The sequence below is a fragment of the Lissotriton vulgaris genome, chromosome 6 (genome assembly GCF_964263255.1).
Source record: "Lissotriton vulgaris chromosome 6, aLisVul1.2, whole genome shotgun sequence".
Lineage (NCBI taxonomy): Eukaryota > Metazoa > Chordata > Amphibia > Caudata > Salamandridae > Lissotriton > Lissotriton vulgaris.
The window spans coordinates 483,815,153-483,841,162 of record NC_141694.1 but is presented as its reverse complement, the minus strand read 5'-3'; the positions used below and the strand labels follow the sequence as shown (position 1 = coordinate 483,841,162).

Genomic DNA, 26,010 nt, shown 5'->3' with positions numbered 1-26,010 from the left:
TGTAGAAGTAAGACCAAGGAATTTAGTTCTACTATTATTTCTGTCCTGTGCCGGTTTTTGGTTCTCGAAATCTGGTCACCCTATCTTACAGCTAGTTTATACCTTTTTAAAAAAAATCTGCTACAAAGAAATTGGTATGGAGGATAAATTGGACTATAATCTGATCCGACTTACATAATTAGTCACAAAGAGGCTGCATTATACAAGGTCTTACTCAGTAGGGGCACCTGTGCAGAGATCTGTGTGTGCCCAGCAATTCTCTGGGGATAATAATAAAGGTAAAACAACTGGTTGTTAATGCACTTGTGTTTTATGTTGAAAGCTAAGTGGGTTACTGCTTTCGACCCAACGATCTCTTTGTTACTTTCATTACATAATTTGCAATTAGAATAGTGATCTATGTACTGGTATCAAGGAGCTGTACGCAAACAGCAAGGCACTGGTTTAGAACTGTATTGATTTTTTTTTCAATCTGTCATTATTCTACGGTTGCTTAAGGGCTCCTTTGGGTAGTGCCTCTGTGCTACATTTTAATTCCTGACTGGTTCTTCTGACCATGCATGCTTAATTAAGGTATAATGTCTACCAGTATGTCTGATATGAGACTCTTACACCTTTAAAAATCTCTCGGTCTTATTTCACATTTCATGTGAATTAGTTTATAAACATGTACGATTTATTGTCTCTGTAGAATGTGTGTGTCAGAGATGTAAAGAACTCCAACAACCTACGTTGGGGCAAGTAGCATTATAAAGCAATCAAAAAAAAGAAATTGAGTATGCACATTTTTAAATCATAATTTATATAATTACTCATGTAGGCATCTACATGTGACATTCTTACAGTACATGCATATCTCTTACATACAGAGGTTGAACAAAGGTAACAACCTGACTCCAACTCAAAGATCGTCTGGAGTATTGTGAAGTAATATTAAGAGATATTAGATATTACTTTATTTCCCTCCATTGCAATCGCCATCTAGGTGTTAAGCTCCATATAACTGCCAGTCATTATGCTGATTGGACAAAAGTAGGGCTTTATTTTGGGTCCAGCAAAGTGAAAGTCTCATCGCCACCTGCAAGTTGCTGCTCTAAAAGGAAAGCAGACAACTAGTGGGCCCTACTGAATGTGTCCCAGTATTGGCAAACTACACCAGGGTAAATTTTTCATTGAGTTCAGCCCAGAACCTGCTCAATAATATCAGCTTAATCCACTTCATTTCCTGCACTGATTCCAGTACATGACCAGTTTTGAGATCCAGGCTTCATATTTGGGAGAAATAACAGGACAAGTTCAACATATTTCACTGGGTTCAGCCCGAATTCCCCTCAATAGTATCTGCCAAATCCAGAATCCAGCTGGATTCCCCCCCATTTCCTTCATGATTCCAGTACATGACAAGTGTTGGATACCTTCGGCCTGATTTAGATCTTAGCAGATGGGTTACTCCTTCACAAGGGTGACTAATACCCATCCACCGAAATATTAATCCCATTATATCCTATAGGATTTACATTTCAGCAGACGGCATATCTGTCACCATTGTGACGGAGTAACCTGTCTGCCGAATCTAAATCAGGTCCTCAGTCTTTCTTTTGGGGAGAAAGTATGTTTGAATCATATTTCGTGAAAAATTTCCGTCTGTCAAAATAAGGAAAGTTGCTGAATGTTACCACCGGTCTACCCTTAGCAGGGAGCATGCAACCGAACTCCTCCTATGCTGTCTGATAGAAACATAATAAATTACGTGATTTTTTTCAGTCTGCTGAGGCGCCTGTGAAAGGAGAGGATACTTTCAATTCTCCTTGCAATTACAACCAGCGGACCTTTGTCTCAAAAATCGGGACATGTACTTAAAATGAAGAAATATGTCGGAACACTGGGACAGTCCACCGAAAACCTAGACTCTCCGCGGGAATCCGGAACGACTGGTTAGTGGTCACCCTACTGTAAGAGTCCACCCTGTAAGAGTCCACCCTGCGTGACACAACCCCTTTCCGCTGCCACTAGGGTGACCAACCACCCGTAAATTTCACGGACGGTCCGTGAATTTACCATAATGTCCGTGAAAGAAGTTTCCACGGACGCCACAAGTCCGTAATTTTAGCATAGTGCTAAAGGACAAGTATTTTCAGAAGTTGAGATGGCTCAGAAGAAGGGAGGGGGGGGGGTCTCCTGTGAAGTGATTCGGCGGGAGGGGCAGCCAGGGGGCCTGGCTCCTTAAAAGAAATGGAAACGCGGGCAAGTAGTTAATCTGCACATGTAAAGGCTGTTGAAAGCGAAATGGGTGTTAATTGCTAGAGTTCATGTTAGGCTGTCTGAAGTGAAAGATTTCTTCTTTTTGCTGTAACTGCAAATGCAGGAGCTTATCTCGAAATGTTTGCTATATTGGCTCACTGACCAAGCTGTCCTATCACTGAAAGTTTCAGCCACTGGCCAAAATAGCTTCAAGATCAGGGTAGTATAGCAGCGCGGTTATCTCCACAATTAGGATGAAAGAGAGCAAACAAACGGTCTTGATTTACTGGAGTACTGCAAGTGAAATTCCTTCGGGAAATGGTGCAAGGTTCTTTGTAAGAAGAAGTCTGTAAAAGTTTAATTGCTAAATATTAAGAATGATGCTTTTATCAATTGTTTTATTTTTTATAACCGCCGTTGCCTAAAAGGTGCTAGCTTTGCCATTACCTAGAGCTTCAACATTCTCAAAGCCTATGGAATACCACAAAAAGACCTGCACAGTTGCTCAAAGCTGCGCGCATACTGAAAAACGTAAAGTGCACGATTGTCTCAACCTAATATAAAACTTATTTTGACTTGCACTTATGTTGGTTGCCAATTTACTCGCTTGTATACTATTGCGCCACCTCCTCTGATGGGTCCAGGGGCGGCCTTAGGCATGTGAGCTGTGCACCTGCACAGTGCCACCAACCCCCAGGGGCCACCACGCCAATATATATCCTTAATATAAAAATCCTCTGAGGATGGATATATATTTGCGTGGCGGCCCTTGGCAGGGATTTGGTGGCCTCTGGCTCTGTTCCACTTCCAAACACCCTGACCCCCCCCCCCCCCCCCCCACTCTACACTGGCCTCCGTGCTCCGCCCCACCCGGACCCCCTCTTCCGGGGCCCCCTACCTACCCTCCCTCCCCAGGACCGCCATGAGCCTAGAGCCGCCCCTGATGGGTCTATAAAACGTGCCTTCTGTTGACAATTTTTGTCATGAATTTTGACCTGTCCTGAATTTTTACACTCACCGTCCTGAATTTGCACCCATGCCATTTGGTCAACCTAGCTGTCACACCTTAACCCCCAGTGTATGGGCTCCCGGAATATTTGTTTTACTTTACCAGCACTGACTGGAATAAAAAAACAGAGTAACCTGAACATAACCTGCCTATGGTTTTCAGTTGTTATTGAGCTGCATTAGAGTACTATCGCACAACAACACTGACCCTGGCTCAGCTTCAGAGCTGGTGCTGCCTGCGCTCCCAAGGTGTACTTCAGGGATGGGGAAAAGCACAGCGTCCGGCTCCCTGCAGCGTAGCACAGCAAACGACCCGCACCCCACGTCATCGTTCACTTCTGATAACTAAGACCGCGAGACAGGCCTCGCTTCGACCTTAAAACTGCCTCGATCATTAGCGACCCCGGAAATAGAGACGATAACCAGAAAATAATACCGCGCAGTAGCAGACCGCTGTGCTCTGCCTTTCTTGATCCGGAAGTAAAAATGAGAATGACTACAGGCATCCGGAAAGTTCACTCCCGTGACGTTTTTTGTTAAAGAGCTTCTAGTAATTATATATTGGCGACCCTAGAAACCCCGCCCGCTCGTACGATAACGTGAGCCATAAGAGCATGTAGCGTCCTCTTCTGTAAAGTCATCTGCAACTTAGAGTGCGCTTCTCGTGTGGCTCTAAGCACTGTCAGGAGCCAAGGCGCTATGACATGACGCTACTTGACTGGCCCTCAGCGGTGACTTAGGCATGTGCAGGATCAGTGCCGGCCTTTGCTAAAGTAGCATACATGCCAACATTTCAGAAGAGCAAAGAGGGAGATTAAAAAAAAAATTCGGGAGAATGGGGCATTGAATCGGGTTACTGGCACGTATGGGCTTTGGAAGTGTGCTGCTGCAGGATTTGACATTTGAAACACAAATGCACGTTTCTTCCATACCTTTCAGAAGCATGGAGCGCAAAGGCAGGCAGAGAGAGGGTGATGCAAGTGTTGTGCACTGGCGTGGCAGGTTGCTGGCAGTGCATGCCCCCCGCCCCACCCCCCTGTGACAGCCAGGGCTAAAACAGCTTCTTGTGCAAACATACAGACCCCCTCCAACCAATACTTCACAGGTCTTTAAAAGACCATTCCCTTGTTAATTACGCTTTGTTGGTTTTTCAACCCTTCTAGGGCCCCTGCATGGCCACTCCCACTATTGCTGGAAGAATTGGCACTTTACACAATACCGAGCCCTGTCAGCTGAAACCCAGAGGAATCGGGTGGATTCGGGAGGCGGGAGACTAGCCTTGAAATCGGTAGTCTCACGCCTGAATCGGGAGGGTTGGCATGTCTGAAGTAGCGCCCTGGGCGTGGGCTGAGGGAAATTTGGAGCCCTTACTGCCTTACTGATGGCAGTGAATTAAATGAGGCAGAAGGGGGGCCCTTTTGTGTTCACTGTCTCCCACCCCCCACCCACCTACACCCGAGTGCGGCTGGTTTTTGAGGGGAGAGGACTTGGAACCTGCTATTTCGTTGCTGCGCTTAATGTTCTCCATCCTTAATGCGTTGCCCAAGGAGATATATCTGTCAATTCACACGCATTTGGTGAGTGGCACTCTCTTGATTCATATTCACAGCACCTGCCTGACAAGCAGCGTGCCTAGATGGCCATTAATAGAGTTACCTTGCCTCTAGTCAGGATAAGGGGATTACACTACTAAATAACCCCTGCTCACCCCCTTGGTAGCTTGGCACGAGCAGACAGGCTTATCTCAGAGTGTAGCGTAGCTCCTATTTTCCCAATAGGCCCTGCGCATTGGAATAACATAAACAGTAGTATCGACGTAGAAGTGCGGATCTTCCAGGCCTCTACTGACTATGCTAAACTTAATTGGGTTTGTTACCAACTAGCTCAGAGGTCACTGGAAACTTTCTTGACTGAAATAGGAAGTGATCAGCTTCCCTGGCACAGACAAGAAGGGATTCAGTTTTCCAACAACCGTGCAACATGACAACTTTGCTCCTCAGATCAAGAGTCAATCTCTAGGGTCGTGTGAAACAATAGACAGTTATTTTACTCAGTCAGGTTGGTGCAGTTTACTTTCACAATATGTAGAGAATAGAGAGACGGGCGTTTGTCAATAAAAGGTTAACATTTATTGAACAGTCTTTCTTCTCGTACAAGAGAAATGAATTGCCACAATTGCAAGACTTGTTATGATAAAAAGTACGTACAGTAAGATAAGTATTGCGAAATAATACTGTAAAAGCATTGATATGGTTTCTTAGCCATACAATGGTTTAAAAGTAATAAAACATATATACATTCATATATACATTAGGCTAAAATACTAAACTGGTGCTTCTAACTACGCCTACCCCAGTGTACCTGACCTAAGCCTAATACTTGGGAGGGGAGTAAGTAAGTAGCTTTAAGTTAAGTTGGTTTTGCCAAGGTTTGCTTCAAGAATTCTCTCTCAAGGGTTTAGTCAACACCATGCCTCTGGAATAGAATGATGGAGGTCTGGTATCTCCCTCAGGGCTCGATATCCCAGTCACCCGCAAGGGTAGACTAGAAACGCTGGAGCTGGATTTCTCGGCAGGAGAAAGGCAGCGTCTCTTCTTCAGCGCGTCGAGGAGGAGGAGGGGCAGCGTCCGCGGGCAGCTTGCTTCTGCTGGGCTCTTTGCAGGGGGGCGGCTGTTCAGCTCCTAAGTTCACCACACCATTGTTCGCTAGTTAGCAGCGATAGCAATAGCGATAGCAGCTATGATATCATCAGCATGACAGCAGCTTCAGGCGACGGGCAACAGGGGACTTGCTTAAGGCCACGTTGGTAGTATTTATACCTGAAAGGTGCCTTGTTTGACGTAAGTTTGCTGGACATAAGACGTCAATAAGATGTCACTAGGAAGTGATCGTCTATCAGTGCTCATTAGAGTTCTATTACTAATCAAAACACAGCAAGCGGGGATTTCCAGGTTTGCTGAGTTTTTATCTTGTTGAAGAACTCAGAGTGTTAATCTAGGAATCTCAGATAGTGACTTCTGCTCTGTCATTGCACTAATTGGTTGCAAAGGAAGTGGCAGAGAAAGCTATTCTGGAATGTGGCTCTGTTCGTGTGAGGCCAGAGATGAGTTTCTGAATATCGCACTTGAACGGTTATGCCAATATCGGGAATAAATGGATTTATAGACGAATAGGGGCATAAGGTCACAGTATCGATCAGGGTCCTAAATAAGCACGCAACACCCACTCCACGGATTCATGTCCATCAAATTACTAAAACTAGAGCAATAAGATGCATGTGTAACATTGCCCACCCCAAAATACATATATGCATTTGAAATAGGCGTATATTGTAATACGTGAAAATATAGGTACTGTACGCTTTTGAAGCATAGAAATCATTCAAAAATTATTGCATATGAAATCAATGAACGATAATGTAAAAAGAATTACACATGAAATATCTCTGAAACAGAAGAAGGGCGAGATAAATCATCACATATAAATGCATTGCAATAAATGTGCTAGAGGCTGGTGTAAGTTATTATGTCTCTAGATGTGTTTAGAAATAGAAGTTGAAGCTTCTGTTCTCTAAGAATAGTTTTTACTTTAAGCAAAGAATTTTTCGTGCCAAAAAGGGTGAATATTAAAAAGTGTTCAATTCAAAAGAATTATTGCTTGAACGGGGAAATTAGAGTTCCAACGCTTTTAGCAGTTTTTGTTGTTCAAAACTGAAGGCCGAATTCAGAGTTCATGGGAACGCTGTGTGTCGGAAAGCTTCTCCAAAGTTATTATTTCGGTTCGGGTGAGAACATCATATCAGACAGGCTCTCAAAGAATTGGTCTATAAAATCAGGTGACAGTTCAACCAAATTCGATAGTGCTGTAACTTGGCAGGTGTGAGAATGATTGCTGTCATCATAGTCGGGATCAGCAATGCTCACAGAAGGTCGTACCTGGGTGATGCTGCTTTTGTCACTCGCTCCACTGTTACCACCTAGTCGTAGCACAGGAGTCTCAACGAATGCCGTCATCAGGATTGGTAGCCGCTGGGGACAACACAATGCTTGAGCCGTTATCGGACTGAGCAAAGTATCGACGTCCATTGGTACTGCTGATGGAAGTGAAAGACAGATGTCCAACACGCACTCATCTCCGCATAGCATACATCGAAGTACCGGTAAGATACAGTTCTGCCATATAGGTCTGAATGAAAGGAACCAGGTAATGTTTAGATCTCTCAGCCTGGCCAATCCAAGGACTCCAGTTATTCTGTCCCGGTAGCGCATTGCTAGGATTGTCTCTTCCATTCCCATGGGAGCTATGTCTGAGCTTTGGCTTGCCATAATGAAGCAGGATGGTCAAAAATAAAATCCCTGCTACAAGTCCCAAAAATAGGGGTATGCCGCCAAAAACAGAGTGGACAATATTTGGAACGATTCCCAAAATTGCTTGAAACGGTGTTAGCAGTCCCGTAAAAATCGTCTTAAATATGCCTGGGATGCCTGTGGCACTAGACATGTTAAGGAGTTGGCTAAGCATTTCTACGAAATGCACGGGGCAATTTGTTGATAAAAGTTCATGAACCTCCGTAGCTGTCCTTGCAACTAGAAGATCATACGTCTCTTTTGATGACGTTATGGGCACTGTTGTCTGCAAAAGCACAGACTTCATTTTGCTTAAAGTATCAATTCGTATAGAATAGAGATTCAGACGAGGCCAGATGGGAGTCTCTGTGTCTACAGGCCCGCTCGGAAACAATGCTTGCATACAGCATTTGACCATGGATGTTACTCTTACTAGATAACTTTTCCCTGGCACAAGGCCACAACATCTGTGATCCGTTCTAAGAATGTAACTCCCGTTAGCAAGTTGCATAAAGAAGGGCTCTATCTGAGTTGCAGGTGTGACTAGCTGGGGGCATGAAAGGTTGTTAGAATTACCTTCACAGGCTCCGTGTAAATTAATACCCTGACACAAAAGTATACCGCTTAGTGAATGTTTACAGTTCTCACCACTAAGAAATACATTTTTATCGCTGTCACTGTAGCATGAATGTGTGTATGGTAATTTCCATTCTGATTTAACATATCCTTTACCCAATCGTTCATACTGGCCAGTAGGTATGTATTCAAGGCACTTTTTAAATCGGAAAGTTGTTATCGGAATATATTATTATTCTGGAGGACAGAGTCATTAACCCATTGTCCACCACAGAAAGTGATTTTTCCAAATGAATACGATCAATTTCTCGTATTTTTTCAGCTGTTTCAATTTGTGTGACTTTCCAAGCCTCGTTGTACGCAGCATAGATACTGGTCGCTATGAAACGCTTTTGACGCTGTTTGCGTGGTCCAAGAATGAAATCGCGCAAATCAGCACCATCTTCTAGTAAAGACAAGTGTTGCTTAATTTCAGCCAGTGTGGATGTTCCTAGCCATTCAAGGCCGAGTTTCCCTACACTGTATGTTGTTACTATCCCTGGATGTTGTCTCTGGGAGTATATAGGGTCTTATTTGGTCATTTTTAACCCCTGTGTTTTGTTCAGGAATCTATCTTGACTGCAGTTTGTGTCAGTAGGCCAGATTAACCACTTTTTCCAATCAGGATGTGTTCTGTTAAAATGTAAAATTTTAGTTACGTCTATCTCAATATCTGTTGTTGCGTTCTCAGGTATTGGCTTTGGAATAGACGGTTTGTTTAGGTTTTTGATCCTAGCTAGGCCAAGACAGGATGTTTGGTGAATTGTGTCATTTAAAAACATAATTTGTTCTGGTATCATGCAGGTTCTGAATAGTGCTTCAAGACCTTGTACCTGCCAATCTTTTGTACCCCAAATGGTCTTTGTTTCAATGTTATTTTTCCAATAATCAAAACCAAATGTCATCATTTTGTCATAAAATGCTTCTGAATATATCAATTTAGAATTTGTCAGCATTGTTTTCATTCCTGTTTTATCTAACAGTTTGTAATAAAACGTTTCTGCATCACTGGTGTTAAACCCTGAGAAGTATTTGAATTTCTCAAAAAATGCTTTAGAACTGCTTTTAGGTAGTGTAGAACAATGTTCCCATTGATTATACTTAAAACATTTCTAGGCTGTGCAGATTTATGCAAATAATGATCGCCATAATGTGTGTAGCAGAATAACTGTTCATAACTAGATGAACCTTGTAAACAATCATGTTCTGTGAATCTAGCTGATATTACTAAATCAGAGATCATGTCATTAATACTGTTAAAGTCCCAATCATCAGAGAATGTACTAGCTTTTACAAAGTCACTTAAGGAAACCTTCAGTTGATGAGGATACTTCAGGATCTCGACCGGACCATAGATCTCATAGTCAGTTTTTTTCCATACTACCCCACCAGGTATTGGAATTGCTGTGACATTTACTGTTGACAGTTCTCTTTCCTTCACGTGGGATGATCTGTGTGGTTTAAGGACTAATTTGATGTTCTGACTTGCTGTGTCCATTTTACTATATTTTCCCTCAATGAATTTTCCCAAACAAAGTACCATGATGAGCCAAAGCAGGAGGAAAAATACACCTAGACCGAACCAGAACTCTAACCAAGGTGAAATAAGGTAGACTTCCTTCAGTTGATGAAAGAGTTCCGTTGCTTTTTCTTTAAAAGTCTTTTTTGTTTCTGGCATCACTTCGGGGTCGTTTTGATATTCAGAGAAGTTGTCGAAGTTGATAAAATAACCAGAGGCAGTTCTGTCAATTGTTGGGATTGTTCTTTCAATCTGTCTTTCCGTAGCACTTTCTGATGCCACATTATTGTAGACTGGTGTTTCTTGACGAACTGTTTCAATCTGTGTCTCAAGAGGCACGAGTTCCATGGCATTATTGCATAGTCCTTCTCTGTGCACTGCAGGCTGATCGAATGTGATTAGTCTTTCAGTTTGAACCTCTTGGATTGTTGCAAGTTTGGGTATTCTGTTGTTTCTTGGGAGTCCACTGGGCCTACTGTTGATTATAGGATACATGGTTGTGGTTTTACCAGGTCGATGGACACAACTCTGTTCTCCTTTTTACCAGCAAGGGGCGGTAGTACTACTGATCTTGTTCCGGTGACTGCCAAGACAGGTACTGCTTTTCTGTAAGAAGGCCCAAATTCCTTCTTCACCGTGATTTTTTCTCTGCCTAGATCCTCAATCTTTGGAATCCAGACAGGCCTTGTTGGGGCTGTAGCTTGTGGTGCCTCGTCAGTGGTATCTGGCTGTTGCTTTAACTTTATGTTGCTTAAGGATTTTCTTGTTTCATTCAGTTCCTGTAAAACAGCCAAACGATCTTTGATGTCAAAGTCTGTTTTCTTATCTTGTACCACTGACACCTGACTGTCTAAGTCCTGAATTCTCATTCTAATTCCGAACAATAGCTCGTATGGGCTGAAACCTTTTAGAGATTTTCTTGGCAAGTTGTTAAGACTGGACTGGACACTTATTAAATGTTTGACCCACCCAGCGCCTGAACCTAATACCTTCGCAGTTATAGATCGCTTTATGTCTCGGTTTTTTCTTTCTACCACACTATTCCCTTCGGGGTGCGACGGACAAGAATACCGCAACCCAAATCCCATGCTGGCCATGGCCTCCTTATAAGCTCGAGAGCTGAAAGCAGGACCCTGGTCAGAATGGAACGTGGTAATTGCGTATGTGCCGATATAGACTCGCAGATCTCTCTTATAACAGTTCTAGCGTCAGCCGAGCGCTGGAGGCCTCATTTTTTAAGTGTGTTTAGTCTTAACTGATTAATAGGACGCAGGATGGGGTGTAGGCAGCGTTACGCTGTTTCTGATCGGTAGCCGGTAGCATGGTTCACCACTGCGATCCCTGTTGCAGTTTTCACAGTTGCTTGCAAACTCATGAATGCCTTCACTCATTTCCGGCCACCAGTATACTGATTCTAACTCTCTCAGAGAGTCCCTGATTGTTTGGTGTCTCAGACCCAATCCCATGTGTGCGTCTGCTATTAATAATATTCTCCTGTTCATGTTTGGAATTACCCTATCCCCCACTCCAGGGATTCGAGCAAAAGGAACGGAGTTTGCATCGATTACGTATGCATAATTGAGTGGATAGTTCACGGGCAGTGCTGCACAGTCGCCTTTTACGGTCGTTTTTACTGCCAGCATGGTTTCCCCGTCTATGTATTTTTCTGTACGTTTTTTTGTGGCTACGGAAGCCGGTTTAATTGCTTCCGCTGTGGCTGTATTAGTCAATGAATTCCCTGCAACGTGAACGCCATCACGTTGAAGACTCTGTGCGTGTATCATGTGGGTCTTTTGTAGTTCTTTCTGTAAAAGAGCTACCTGTTTCCAGAGCAATTTATGCTTTATTGTGACACCTGTGTCATCTTTGTAATCGTTTTCAATCCAACTCTGCAGTTTATTATTGTAAGAGTTGACGCAAAAATGAGAATCGCACACTATAAGTGTCGGGAATTCACGTTCTGCATTTTCGAGCGCCATCTTTAAACATCTGATTTCAGCTCTTCGAGCCGAACAGTTTCTCAATGATTCAGTTTTTGTTACTTTCGGTCTGAATTTACCGCACAGCCAACGACCTTTAACAATCCCACAGGCTGCATCGTAGGATTTGCTCTCTACGTTGAAATGCTGTACAAATCTATCTGTATAGATTATACAGGCGTATTGTGGGAGAGGCAGAAGTTCGATTGGCAGAGGATATTCTTCTTCATATTCTAAATCATTCAGTTCTTCGAATTGCGGAGCGAAATAGTATCTCACATCTTCCGCTTCTAGAGAATCTACACACTGTATCCATTTCGGATCTAGTGACACTGTAGGCAGGTTTACTGGGCTGAATAGCGCCTCGAAGGCGGATTCCGCTGTGAGGATATTAATCCTTTTACCATGTGCTAGTTCTCGTTCATTTGCTAATGCAATTTGCACTGCTTTCACAGTTCTTTCTGTGAGACTGAATGCTTTTTCTGCTTGTGTGTACAAGTGAAATTTAATTGAAATTGGTACCTTTTCTCCCTCATTAGAGGTTAGGTGCGTGAATCCGCATCTTCCTGGGATGACTCGGATTACAAGATCGCGTGTGTTGTCACGTGTATCTAATTTTGTTTTTGCTAAAATGTCTGTTTGCAGTGATCTCAAAATTTCTGTGTGTTTTTGAGTCCAATTGATTTGTTTAAAATCAGGTTTAATTAGTTCGTAGAGAGGTTTAACCCTCTCTGCGTAATTTAGAATGTATGTTCTTCCGAAATTCAGAAAACCTAGTATGGATTGTAAATTCTTCAGCGTTTTTGGAGCTTGGAGTACAGCGCACTTCTCTAAGAAGTTGTCCGCTAGGCTTTTTCCTTCACTTGATAATTTGTACCCTAAGAATAGTACTGTCAGATGGGCAATTCGAGACTTTTTAAAGTTGAATTTGTAACCCTCTGCTGCCAACCCAAGTATAATGGTGTTCACTCTTTTCAAGTGAGTATCCAAGTCGTCGTCTGTGAGATAGATATCATCTACGTAAGATAATGCCTCATCATCATATATTTGTAGTAACTCTGTTACTCTAGCTGAGAATAGTCCTGGGCTGTTCTTGAACCCCTGTGGGAGTCGACAGAATTTTTTCTGCGACCCAAATGCTGAGAAAGCGGTCAAATATCTGCTTTCTGGTGCAATGTTTTGACAAAAGAAACCATTAGATATGTCTAATGTCGTTTTATATTTTTTCCTAACTATGTTATTCATTAGGGCTGCACTATGCGAGTTTTGTACTGCAAATGTTTTGCAACATGCATTAAGGTGTCTGTAGTCCAAAACTAGACGATATGAATTGTCTGGTTTGGAGACAGGAAACAAAGGATTGTTCATTTGAGAGGTGCATGTTTCAATCACCCCCTGGTATTCAAGTTGATCTAAGATCTCCCTGACTTGTTTTTTAGCTTCTTGCTTAATGGGATACTGCCGATGGGCAGTTGGTTCACTTTTTAACTGGATTTTGTGGGGAGGAGAGTCTTCATCCCATCCTACATGATTTTTATATAATGCCGGTGCCTGGGCTACTGCCCATTTCCTTGCATATGTATATTTTTTATGAATCGGAATGTGATTCGAGAAGGCAGGCATAATCACTTCTTCGCCACGAGGGCACTCCCTGACAAACTCTGGGGGCCAATCTTTTTCAGCTAACAGAATATCATAGCCTTTTGAGAGTTTATCCCAAAATAGACCCTTTATTTTCCTAGTCTTATCACACTCTATACGCAATGTTATTTCGTATATTTTATGGGGCTCGCTAAGTCTGGTGTCGGCAGTTTCAACCTGAATGTATTCATTCGTGTCCACTGACTCCAGATGACTCATCAGGATTTTGCGGGCTACACTGATTTCTGCTGCACTGTCCAACATTGTCAATGCCCACTCCCCGTTTTTCAACTGTGTCCTCAGTATTCTCGGCATGGTTGATTACTCTAATACTGGCTACCTTCTTTTTGGGAAATTGAGATTTTTTACTCTGAGCAGGTTCCTTGTCTTTGGACATGGTGTGCTCTCCTGGGTCTGACCGTCCTCTTCTTTCCGATTTCTGCGAAAAAGATCGAGAGGGACGTGTATCAATACTTTGATATCTATCAGGTTTTTTCAGATTATCCCTATTTCTAAGGTTATATTTTTTCTCAGAGGGCTCCCTTTGGGGAGACTGGTGTTCTCGAGTCAGAGTTCTTTCCCTCCGTCGAGGAGACCTTCCTCTGGACTGGAAAACTTTTTCCTTGGGAGTGGATTGTTTATTTCCATCCCAGCTCTTTTTAGGAGTGTTTGAATTATTTTTAATAAATAATTTTTCAGGATTTTCGAGCAGTTGGGGCTTTACCGGTTTTCCACCCAAGCTGTCTCTACCTAATTCTTCATAGCATTTTTCTATGATTCTGGCAAGCTCAACTGGCTGCTCTGTTATATCTGTTTCCTTCAACTTCTGGCGGATCGCCACAGATGCTGCTTCTCCTTTTATATTGGCTAATAATATAGCCGAGACCTGCTTGAAGTCTTTCAGTAATTTCATACCAAGATTTAAAGCGGGCTCTGGACCGTATTCATTTTGAATCTGTTTTAGCACTTCTGGTATTACCGCCATAGACGGAACACCATGTGTTTTTGTGTAAATGGAAGCAAAGACTGTACCCCAAGTGTCGCAGTCCTCCACGTGCGGTGCGATTCCCATAGGAAGGTAGATGGTCAAGATTCTGTGTTTCTCTATAGGGGTAGTATCAGGAAATACTGCCTCTATTTGAGTGATTTTCTGTGCTAACCAGAAAGGAATTTGTTCCCGTTTTACGGGTGTTTTACCAAGACATGACTGTATGTTCTGTGGTGTAATTTTATTAGTGTTCCCCTGATGAGGGGTCAGCTGTGGTACATTAACAGCTGGTTGGACTGTTACAGTCCGCATTACATATTGGACTAATTGCCTATGTATTTTTATAAGTGTTTTTAGCTGTACTAACAGCTCTTCCTTTGACATTTTTGCAATGTCCGGATGTGGTGTGTAGCTGGCTAGAACCGGCCACGTTGCTCCTGGTCTACCTAGTGGACCGAGCCTAGTTATGTGATCATTATGTTTTAGGGCGCCATTAAACCAGAGCAGGTGCTCTTGGAATTTTAGTGGGATTTCAGTCTCCTCGAAAGGAGCGTACTCATCCGGTGGTTTCTCTATTTTGTAATAGTGAAACTCTTTTGTTCTAGCGTTTGCCGCTGGAAAGTTTATCCATGAATAGAATACCTCTGTCTGCCGATATTCGTGTGCCTCTATCACGAAAATTACTGTACCACCTTGTGGTGTCAGTCCGTTTTTTATAAGTTTTAAAGTTATAGATTTTCTTAAATGTACCGCGATGATAATTGCATCCGGGCCTGTATCTTCGGGACCCTGCTGAGTTACATCTACTGCGCCCCCAGTGGTTCCGTTTTCTCCCGGCATTGTATAAATGCAAGGTTTGCAGAGTTGGTCTCCAAGGAGACAAAGATTAGGTGCACAATATTTTGGAACACTGTATCCTTCAACGTTGAATAAACCAGAGCTTTACATAGGAATCTCTTCCTACTGAGTTCGGGCGGATTTTAACCTTTCACCCACTCCAGACGTCTATTGGAATATTTACGGGAGAAAGGGGTCTGTGTGAAATATGCACGACTGAGTTACTCTAACGTCTTGCGTTAGTTTATCGCCTTACCAAACGTTGGGCGCCATGTTAGCGTAGTTCCTATTTTCCCAATAGGCCCTGCGCATTGGAATAACATAAACAGTAGTATCGACGTAGAAGTGCGGATCTTCCAGGCCTCTACTGACTATGCTAAACTTAATTGGGTTTGTTACCAACTAGCTCAGAGGTCACTGGAAACTTTCTTGACTGAAATAGGAAGTGATCAGCTTCCCTGGAACAGACAAGAAGGGATTCAGTTTTCCAACAACCGTGCAACATGACAACTTTGCTCCTCAGATCAAGAGTCAATCTCTAGGGTCGTGTGAAACAATAGACAGTTATTTTACTCAGTCAGGTTGGTGCAGTTTACTTTCACAATATGTAGAGAACAGAGAGACGGGCGTTTGTCAATAAAAGGTTAACATTTATTGAACAGTCTTTCTTCTCGTACAAGAGAAATGAATTGCCACAATTGCAAGACTTGTTATGATAAAAAGTACGTACAGTAAGATAAGTATTGCGAAATAATACTGTAAAAGCATTGATATGGTTTCTTAGCCATACAATGGTTTAAAAGTAATACAACATATATACATTCATATATACATTAGGCTAAAATACTCAACTGGTGCTTCTAACTACGCCTACCCCAGTGTACCTGACCTAAGCCTAATACTTGGGAGGGGAGTAAGTAAGTAGCTTTAAGTTAAGTTGGTTTTGCCAAGGTTTGCTTCAAGAATTCTCTCTCAAGGGTTTAGTCAACACCATACCTCTGGAATAGAATGATGGAGGTCTGGTATCTCCCTCAGGGCTCGATATCCCATTCACCCGCAAGGGTAGACTAGAAACGCTGGAGCTGGATTTCTCGGCAGGAGAAAGGCAGCGTCTCTTCTTCAGCGCGTCGAGGAGGAGGAGGGGCAGCGTCCGCGGGCAGCTTGCATCTGCTGGGCTCTTTGCAGGGGGACGGCTGTTCAGCTCCTAAGTTCACCACACCATCGTTCGCTAGTTAGCAGCGATAGCAATAGCGATAGCAGCTATGATATCATCAGCATGACAGCAGCTTCAGGCAACAGGCAACAGGGGACTTGCTTAAGGCCACGTTGGTAGTATTTATACCTGAAAGGTGCCTTGTTTGACGTAAGTTTGCTGGACATAAGACGTCAATAAGATGTCACTAGGAAGTGATCGTCTATCAGTGCTCATTAGAGTTCTATTACTAATCAAAACACAGCAAGCGGGGATTTCCAGGTTTGCTGAGTTTTTATCTTGTTGAAGAACTCAGAGTGTTAATCTAGGAATCTCAGATAGTGACTTCTGCTCTGTCATTGCACTAATTGGTTGCAAAGGAAGTGGCAGAGAAAGCTATTTTGGAATGTGGCTCTGTTCGTGTGAGGCCAGAGATGAGTTTCTGAATATCGCACTTGAACGGTTATGCCAATATAGGGAATAAATGGATTTATAGCCGAATAGGGGCATAAGGTCACAGTATCGATCAGGGTCCTAGATAAGCACGCAACAAGAGGCAGTGTGTAAAGCAGTTGTGACCACAGACAGTAACCCAGTGACAACACTACAGATGGACAAGGTTTTATATAAAAAATAAGTATACTTTATATAGATTTACCACAAGACCAGAAACAACAAAAATACACAATACTGTTATTTTAAGATGGTAGTTTTAGCTTAGTTCAGTTCAGTTCTTAAGATACGACACTTTGCGTCAATGTACCTTACGATGCGTTGCGCTTCCACAACAAGTAATGATGCAGCGATGGAAATGCGGCAAAGTTTTGGTGCAAAGAAATAAAGACGTGAAAATCTTCCAGATGCGGCACACTTCTCCGGGGATGCGAGAAGTTCTCGGTTCGATGCGTGGACTGCAGCGGCGACACCCTTGTTCAGAAGTGCGACTGCAACAGTTCCAACTGCAACACTCTTCTCCCACGATGCGTGAATCTTCAGCACAATGCGACAACTACATCGGCGACATCTTTGTTCAGAAATGCGACGGCAGCAGCTTCGATGGCGGCGAGCTTCTCGGGATGCAAGGCGAAGCGACAGTTCCAGTGGCGACACCCTTGTTCAGAAGTGCGACGGCAGACCCAGCGACGGCGACACGCTTCCTCTACGTTGCAGCACGCTTCTCTCGATGTGGTGCAGTGCGACAACTCCAGTGGCAACACCCTTGTTCAGAAGTTGACGGCAGCAGCAGCGACGGCGACACGCTTCGATCTCGTTGCATCGCGCTTCCAGCTCCTTGCGACACGCAGTTCCTCAGAAGGCCCAAAACAGCAGCAGGCACTTCCACAAGAACTCTGGGGAGCTGGGGGTTGAAGCCTGTTGTCCCTGAGACTTCAGCAGGAGGCAAGCTCTTTTCCAAGCTCTTGGAGATCCTTCACAAGTTGAAAGTAAAGTACACAAAGTTCCTTTCTCCTTCCTTTGGCAGTAAGGCAACTACTGCAGGCCAATCCCCCAAGCAGCACTCCAGCTTGGGAATAGTCTCTCCTCAGTAAAGGTTTCTTCTTGTAGTCCAAAGTGATCTGAGGTGAGAGGGGCTTGTGCCAGGTCCAAACCAGTTCTAAAGCACTCTGTTTACCAGACTTCTCCTTCCCTTTCACAGTGCAGGGCAGAAACCTCCGACGCCCCACAGGAGGTGGAGCCAGCATTGTGGAAGGCAAGTACAGTCCTGAAGCACTTTGTTGACATGATTCCTTCTCTCCTTTCATTGTGCAGGGCAGAGACATCAGGCGCACCACATGGGGTGGTGCCAGCACTGTGGGGGGCAGGCACAGTCCTATTCAGGTCCCAGGTGCAATTCCTCCCTCCCATCTAGATGCAGATCTCTCTATTCACCACTGGGCGGACTCACCCTATCTCCTCGAATCCCCCAGCCCTGTCACTCAAACTCCAGGCAAGGAATACACAACCTAGCAGAGGCAGGCTTGAAAGGTTAGACAAGAAAATACCTACTTTCTAAAAGTGGTATTTTCAAACACAGAATGTTAACACCATCAATGCTGATGGTATTCCCCTCCTGTGCTGGCCCCGATTTATTCCCATTGTTCATGACGAGCTCAGCTCGTCATGAGTGTACTAGAGGTGTACCTCATGACGAGCTGAGCTTGTCATGAGCATCAAAGGTGTTAAAACCAACTTCACTAAAAGATGTATTTTATCATTCTGAGTTCAGGCATACTAAACTCGGATTTCAACCATGTTCCCTGAGTAAGTTAGGATGATAAAATGTAATAATCTAAATGCCCATTCTGGCCTATGGAGAACAGGGAGCCTTGCAATAGTGAACCACGAAAATGGCTGTAATTCACTATTAGGACATGCCACACACACCAATGCTTGTCCTACTTTATACTTACAATGCACTCTGCCCTTGGGCCTACCATAGGGATATCTGATATGAAGAAAAGGGAAGGTTTAGGAACTGGCAAGTGGGTGCACTTGCCCAGTCAGCATGGTAGTACCAGACTGCAAACAGGCTCTGCAATGGCAGGCCTTAGACACACTTTTACAGGCAGCTTCTATGGGTGGCACAACCAGTGCTGCAAGCCCACTAGCAGCATTTGATTTACCAGCCCTGGGCACTCCTGGTGCACGGTACTGGGGTCTGACAAGTAAACCAAATCAGCCAATCACGAAATCACTAATCCATACATCAATTTACAATAGGGAAAGCATATGCACTTTAGCATTGATCGGCAGTGGTAAAGTGCCCAGAGTCATAAAACCAACAAAAACAGGTCAGAAAAAATACAGGAGGAAGGCAAAAAGTTCAGAGATAACCCTGCAAAAAGGGCCGAGTCCAACAGTGAGGTTCTCCAGGAGGGCAGTGGTGTTGAGATCACTCGGGTTGTCAAGGTGGAAGTTCAGGTCTCTGAGCAGTATGTAGTCCATGGAGGCGAGGGCGTAGGGAGCGATGTAGTCTGCGATGGTGTTGGTGAACGTGGAGCTGGGTCCTGGTGGTCTGTAGGCAAGTTTCCGCAGAGTGTCGTTCTGAGGTTGGGCTGGATCTGGAAGTGGATGTGTTTCACGAAAGGTGAGGCGTCGTCCGAATTGGTGGTTGTTAGTCCGAGGGAGCTGTTGTGGATGATGCTGAGGCCTTCTATGGGGCGGTCTTTCCTCAGGATCTTGTATCCGTCTGGGATGGCATTTGCAATGTCGGGTGCAGAGCTGGCTTTGGTCCAGGTCTCTGTGAGCAAGGCGATGTCGGGCTCGTGGGTGGTGAGGAGGTCCCAGATTTCTATGGCCAGTCTGTGCAGGGAGCACACATTCATAAGGATGGAGCTCAGGGGCTTTTATAGGTGGCGTCCGGTGCACTAGGACCTGAATGGGATAAGTCTTTGTAACTGGAAGTCAAATGTGCACAGCGAGCAGGCTGGAGCTGTCTACTCCTTCACAGATGATCAGTCGCATGTATTTATATATTTGTGTTTAGCACAAGCGCACTCTATCACATTGACCACTCTCATGTCGCCATCACTTTGCAGGAGTACCTTATCTTTTGAGTAATGTAAATAATATGTCATATATTCATGAACCATTTCTGCATTATTTGAATTTAATTGCTATAAATAAACACAATAATTGCATAACTAAGAAAACTTGCACAACGTTTCTTTATGATACTATTGCAGTGGAAGTTCAAGGTTACACTTCCCCCATAGGGACCACCTTTTTGGTAATAATCCCAACCACTTGTAGACTGGCCAGAATCTTTTGGCAATCCACCCATCCCCTCTTCCCCTATCAAAAGTCTTGGGATGTAGCTGGACAAGTCTCTGTCCATGAATACACAGGTCAAAAAAGTGCGTCTACTTGTTTTGGTACCCTCAGAACACTCCATCATCATAAACATTATCCCAAGTGTGTCCAGAAGAATTGGGGTCCAATTACTTAATCTCTCCCGGTTGGACTACGGGAACTCTCTGTCCATAGGCTCCCCCAAATAAGTCATCATATGGCTCCAGGTTGTCCAAAACGCTGCTGCAACAAACCTATGCAAGGTCCCAAAAATCTGCCTCAGCAAACAGTGCACTAGCTTCTCTGCACTGGCTCCCAATTGAGACAAGGGTAACATTTAAAACACTCTGTCTGGTACATTGAGGGCTTATTGCCAAAGGAACCACAATGATAAGGGCATTCTTTTTTCTTAATTATTTATAAATATATTTATTAACATTTTCTTACTTACATTACAAAGATATTGTTCAGTAGCAAAACGTAGGAGCGTATTAAGTGTGAGATCTACATCATAAATAAACAACAATGGTGAACAATCAAAGAGCTGCATCCTATACATATACATCATGTTAGACCCCTTCCTGTTTCGCAACCCGTACACCCACCACAGATCATTGTGTATCAGAAAACGAAAGTCCATAATATGCAAGCCATGGTTTCCATATTTTCCAAAACATTTTAGGACAACCCTGTCCTTTATAAGTTGTCTTTTCCCCCTAACATATACATACTTTCCCCCCATTCGATTAGAGATGGGATTGCCACTGCGCCCATGTCTTAGCCAGGTCGTGCTTTGTCACCACTAATCCTAATTGAAGTAGAGTTGGCTGGGGTTTGGGAAGATCAATTTCAGTGGATATTCCCAGCAGAACAAACTGTGGACTGAGCGGAATCGTCTCTCCCAGGATATTACCCAGCTCTCCCACTATGGTGGCCCAATACTGTTGAATCTGTGGGCAGTCCCACACTGTATGAAGGAATGTGTCCTCCGACGCCCTACAGAGCAAGCAATCAGGTGTTTCTGCCCTCCTATGTGGTGTAGTTGTGCTCTGTCATAGTATGTTCTATGCAGGTGCTTGAATTGAATCAATCGAAGTCTGGACTTAGTGGCCACCTCTCGGGGGTGCATCAGCGCCAGTTCCCAATCTATGTAGTCCAGCTCACCCAACTCTGACTCCAATTTTGCCTGCAACCTCTGTAGAGTGTCAGGCTTATTATCAATTAATGTCCTATATGTCCAGGAAACAGCCTTCTCCGCTAGCTCCCCCACCAGGAGCCGCCTCTCCAGTGGTGCATATTCAGGAATGTTATTGGTATCTATGTGTTGCACTCGCCAGGCATGGGTCACCTGTAGGTATTTGTAGTGCTGAGTCTTGTTCATATCATATTCAGCCTGTCGGTGTGAGAAAGTAACCAACTCTTTACTGTATAATATGTCCTTAAGTTGATAAATGCCCATCGAAACGGACAATATCGCATTATACGCGGACAATGTCCTGATTTTCTTGGCTGACCCAGCCTCCTCCAGGCCATATTGTATCCAGACCCTGCATTCTTTTGAGCAGGCATCTGGCCTGCAACTAAACCGTGGGAAATCAGTTTTGGTCCCTCTGCATCTCTCGAGGGAATGCTTTGAGTGGCAATCCACCATACCACTCTGGCGACAATCCATCAAATATTTGGGGATATGGATTGCCCTCCTTCCCGAGTTGGGCTGGGCTCTTAATGTAACCCTGTTGGTAAAGAAGGCCAAGGAGGATCTCCTTAAGTGGAAAGCACTACCGCTGAAACCCCTGGGGTGGGTGGCCCTGTTTAAAATGACGATCTTCGCCAGATTTCTTTATGTCCTCCAAAATGCCCCCTATTGCTTTCCCAGGACTTGGTTCTGGGAACTGGACAGTTTAACTACCCGGTTTCTCTGGAGCGGTGGGAGGGTGCGCCGGGCTCTGTCTACATGCCGGATTCTTTTCTGTGATGGGGGTATGGGAATGACGCATTTATACCTCTATTTCCTGGCCGTAAGGCTCCTGGTGATCCACGATTGGTTCAATGGTGGTTGGGCTGATCCAGCCTATAGGCTGGAGTTGAGTGAACTATTATTACCTAGTATCCAGGCCATGATGTACGGGGGGCCCATCTCATCACGATTGCCCAAGGCAACAAAATCTGTGTTATTGGCCTGGCGGCCCTCGTTGCGTCAGACCGGATGGACGCAGAAACGGACTCAATGTACACCCCTTTGGCATGGGACCTGGCTCCGGGAGGTTGGCGGACTACAAGGTTTTAAAACATGGGGTCCTATTGGCATCTCACAACTTGGGGCTGTGTGGGCTAAAGGCCATATACTCACCTTCCAGGAGCTCCAAACCCGCTATTCCCTACCATTGTCCCAATTTTATAAATATTTGCAGATGAGACACGCCCTCCACACACACATCTCGTAAGACACGAGGGTCCCCGAATACAGCCCCACTGAGGCCCAGATAATGATGGGGACTTGGGTAAGGGGGAGGGTCTCCCTTATTTACCGCACTTTAGTTAACAATACACCCACCTCCTTAGATAAGTTGAGGGAACAATGGGTGGAATGGGTGGGCCCCCTCGATGAAGTGGATTGCCGCGATGCTCTCATGGCCCCCAGGATAGTCCCTGTCTCTGTCACTGCCAAACTCATATTGATTCAGCTCTACTAACTGCATGTATCTCACTCCCCTGCACCTTTTCCGAGCGGGCTTGCACCTGGATGCTTTCTGTGTAAGTTGAGCCCACACCCCAGCTAATTTTTTCCATATGGTTTGGTCGTGCCCTCGGTTGGAGCAATTCTGGGGATTTATTGAGTCGGAACTTGCAGAGGTGTTGGGTTGGGAGGTTCCGCGTGACCCACGTCACTCACTGCTGGGAATCACGGGCTGGATGGGTTCAGGAATTATAAGTTATTTTTTAATACAGCCTTAATCGTGGCCAAGCGAGACATAACGGCAGCTTGGATAATTCCTGAGCCACCTGATCTGGGGAGGTGGCGCAGAGGGGTGGATTGGTGAGTGACCCAGGAGAAAGCCCTGTACATGGCCAAGGGGTGGAGCAAGAAGTACCGTAGAGTATGGGGGAAATGGTTGGGTATTGTTGAGGGTTTTGAGTAACCTGCCTTTGTATTTTGCCTGTGTAGGACTTTTGGAGGTCATGATATGGGGTTGCATTTATCATTGGAATGTAATTCTTTTTATGACCTCTGTGTATTTGTTGATTTGTTCTATGTGTTTAAAACCAATAAAACTTGATTATCAAAAAAAGTTGCGAAATGCCCAGCAAATCCCATTGCCGGAAACCTCGCAGTTTTGTGATTTCCGGAAGCCGGTTACCCACTCAAAGTGGTATTTCCCTAGTGACTCAGCCATCCCATTTAATTTGTTGCTCAGTCTGTTTCCAGGCTGTTACCACAACTTGCATCGCTGTCAGGAGTTGTGCAGCACAGCTTCCCCCATATAGATGATGTATGTGTGGGCACTTGGTAAACTGGGTGTGTTCAAGTGCATATGTGGGGTGATCCCTCTCCATATGCTGCCATTCATTCACCACCTTTCGATGTCAGCTCTAAAATCCCTGAGCACCCTTTAGAGATTGCGCTCCAACGCCGTAGTCGCATTCGTTGTGGCATAAACTCCTAGATATATTATGTCCTCCGTGTCAGCTGGAGTTGGCTGGGGCCGACAGTAGAACCGCCGCTCCTGTCGATGGGGTATAAATATGATTTCCCCCATTTAGTTTGGTACCTCGCATGTTTGCCATACGTCTCACAGCTGTCCATTTTAGCGGGAAGTGTAATCTCTGGGTTTGTGACATACATTAATATGTAATCTACATCCAAGGATATGCGTTCGTCGGTCTCAGTGTTCTCTCCAGTCCTAAATCCCTTTATGTCTGGGTGCTGTCGAATCACAAAAGCAAGTGGTTCCAGCACCAGGGCAAAAAGCAAGGGCGATAACGGGCAACCCTGCTGAGTGCCTCTGCCTATTGGGAATTCCTATGACACTACTCCATTGACTCTGACCCTGGCCACAGGTCTCTCATAAAGGACAACAATTCAACGCATAAATACCGGACAAAACCCAAACTCCTCCATGACAGACAAAAGAAAAGGCCAGTGGACAGGTCAAATTCCTTCTCGGCATCAAGGGAGAGAGCAAGTTGTGGATCTTCTCTTGTATTAACCACTTCTAACCAATTATGTAGTCTTCTCAAGTTGAGCCTAGTCGACCATTTGGGCATAAAGCCGTACTGGTCTCTATGAATGAGGCCAGTAATTACTATGGCCAGCCTATTTGCTAATATTCTAGCCAGAATCTTAGTCTCTGTATTCGTGAGGGAGATAGGGCGATAGGGCGATAGGAACTGCAAGCCTGCGGTGGCCTGTCCTTTTTGGGGATTACTGCAATCGTGGCAGTCCGCAAGCCCCTGGGGAGGCTTCCTGTCTTATGTGCCTCCAAGTATAGGTGGAGGAGGTGTGGGCCAAAAAGCATAGCATGTTGTTTAAAATATTCTGGAGGTAGCCCACTAGGTTCTGGTGCCTTTCCAGTTTCAGTTGGCCGATCACTGTCATGATTTCTTCTGTCATGAACTTGTCATCTAATGTCTTGGACTCGTCGTCTGTTAATTTGGGGAGTTGTATCTCTTGAAGATACCCTTGGATGTGTGACAGCTCTGCCAGGTTACATTGTGAGTAAAAGGCCTTGTAGTAGTCTGCAAAGGTGTTAGCTGTTGCGACTAGGGTCAGATGAGCTCGACCATCCTCCGTTTGTGTCTCTGAAACCCATCTACTGTCAAGCTCTTTTTTGCTAAGCCATGCCAGCAACCTACCGGTCTTATCACCTACGTCATATAGACGTTGGTGCATTGCATGTATCGCATGCTGTGTGTCTTTTTTGTCCAGTGAAAAATATTCTTGTCGGAGAAGTTGTAGACTGCGTGGTACAGAGGGATCAATACTCGTACTCGCCTGTGCTTCCAGCTGCAGCAATTGGGATTCCAACCTCATGATCACCTCTTCCTATTTCCGTTTTTTGTGTGCTATAATGTTCTGTAGTGTAGTTCCTATAGCCCTAATAGGCTCTGCGTAGTGGAATAACATACCCTATAGATTTCACATATGACTGAGGTCAGTATGTCTCTATTGAGTATATTAAACTTAATTGTGTGTGTGCCAGTTAACTCAGAGGTCACTAGAAACTTTCTCGAATGAACAAGAAGGGATTAGTCTCTGACAACCGCATAAACATGACAACTTTGTTTCCCTTACAGTCGGAACAATATCTTCAGAGTCGTGGAAACAATAGATAACTATTTCACTCAGTCAATCGTGTATGCTGAGTTTCTACAGAGTTGCACAGAAATAGAGAGACGGGTGTTTCACTAAAAAAGGTTTATTGAACAGTCTTCTTTCTCAAGCAAGAGATATGAACTGCTACAATCGTAAGACAGAACACAAAGTATAATGTGTACAGGGTAAACAGTAATATAAAATAATACTGTCATAGCATTGTCTGTTGCTATGACATATATAAAAATACATACATAAATAACACAGGCTAAAATACTTAACTGGTGCTTCTAAAATAATCCTACCCTAGTGTACCTAACCTATGTCTAGTACGAGGGAAGAAGTAGGTGGTGTTTTAGCATAGGTTTAGTTTTGACAATAATTTTGCCGAAGTTTTCTCTAGGTTCTAATTTATTTATTTATAAATAAATAAATAAATAAATAAATAAATAAATAATGAGTTTCTACGAGAAATCAATATTCAAGCAAGGGGATGTCCCTAACAGCTTCAGAGTTTGGTTTTCCAAGAAATTGTTGTGAC

At 44.2% G+C, this 26,010-nt stretch overlaps 1 protein-coding gene across 2 annotated transcripts in view; it reads right to left on the bottom strand.

Annotated features, from left to right (window-relative positions):
- SDHAF4 (succinate dehydrogenase complex assembly factor 4) overlaps positions 1-3,777 on the bottom strand; it is a 52,305-nt gene extending 48,528 nt beyond the window's left edge. The window contains exon 1 of one of the 2 annotated variants that reach the window (XR_015296618.1): positions 3,458-3,675. Coding sequence is in view for 1 of the 2 variants with exons in the window: in XM_086926469.1 (XP_086782595.1) it covers positions 3,458-3,578 (121 nt within the window). In the remaining variant the exon portion in view is untranslated. Of the gene's footprint in view, positions 1-3,457 lie in introns of both variants that reach the window. The other variant, XM_086926469.1, reaches the window with a different exon arrangement.
- Between the last annotated feature and the right edge of the window lie 22,233 nt (positions 3,778-26,010).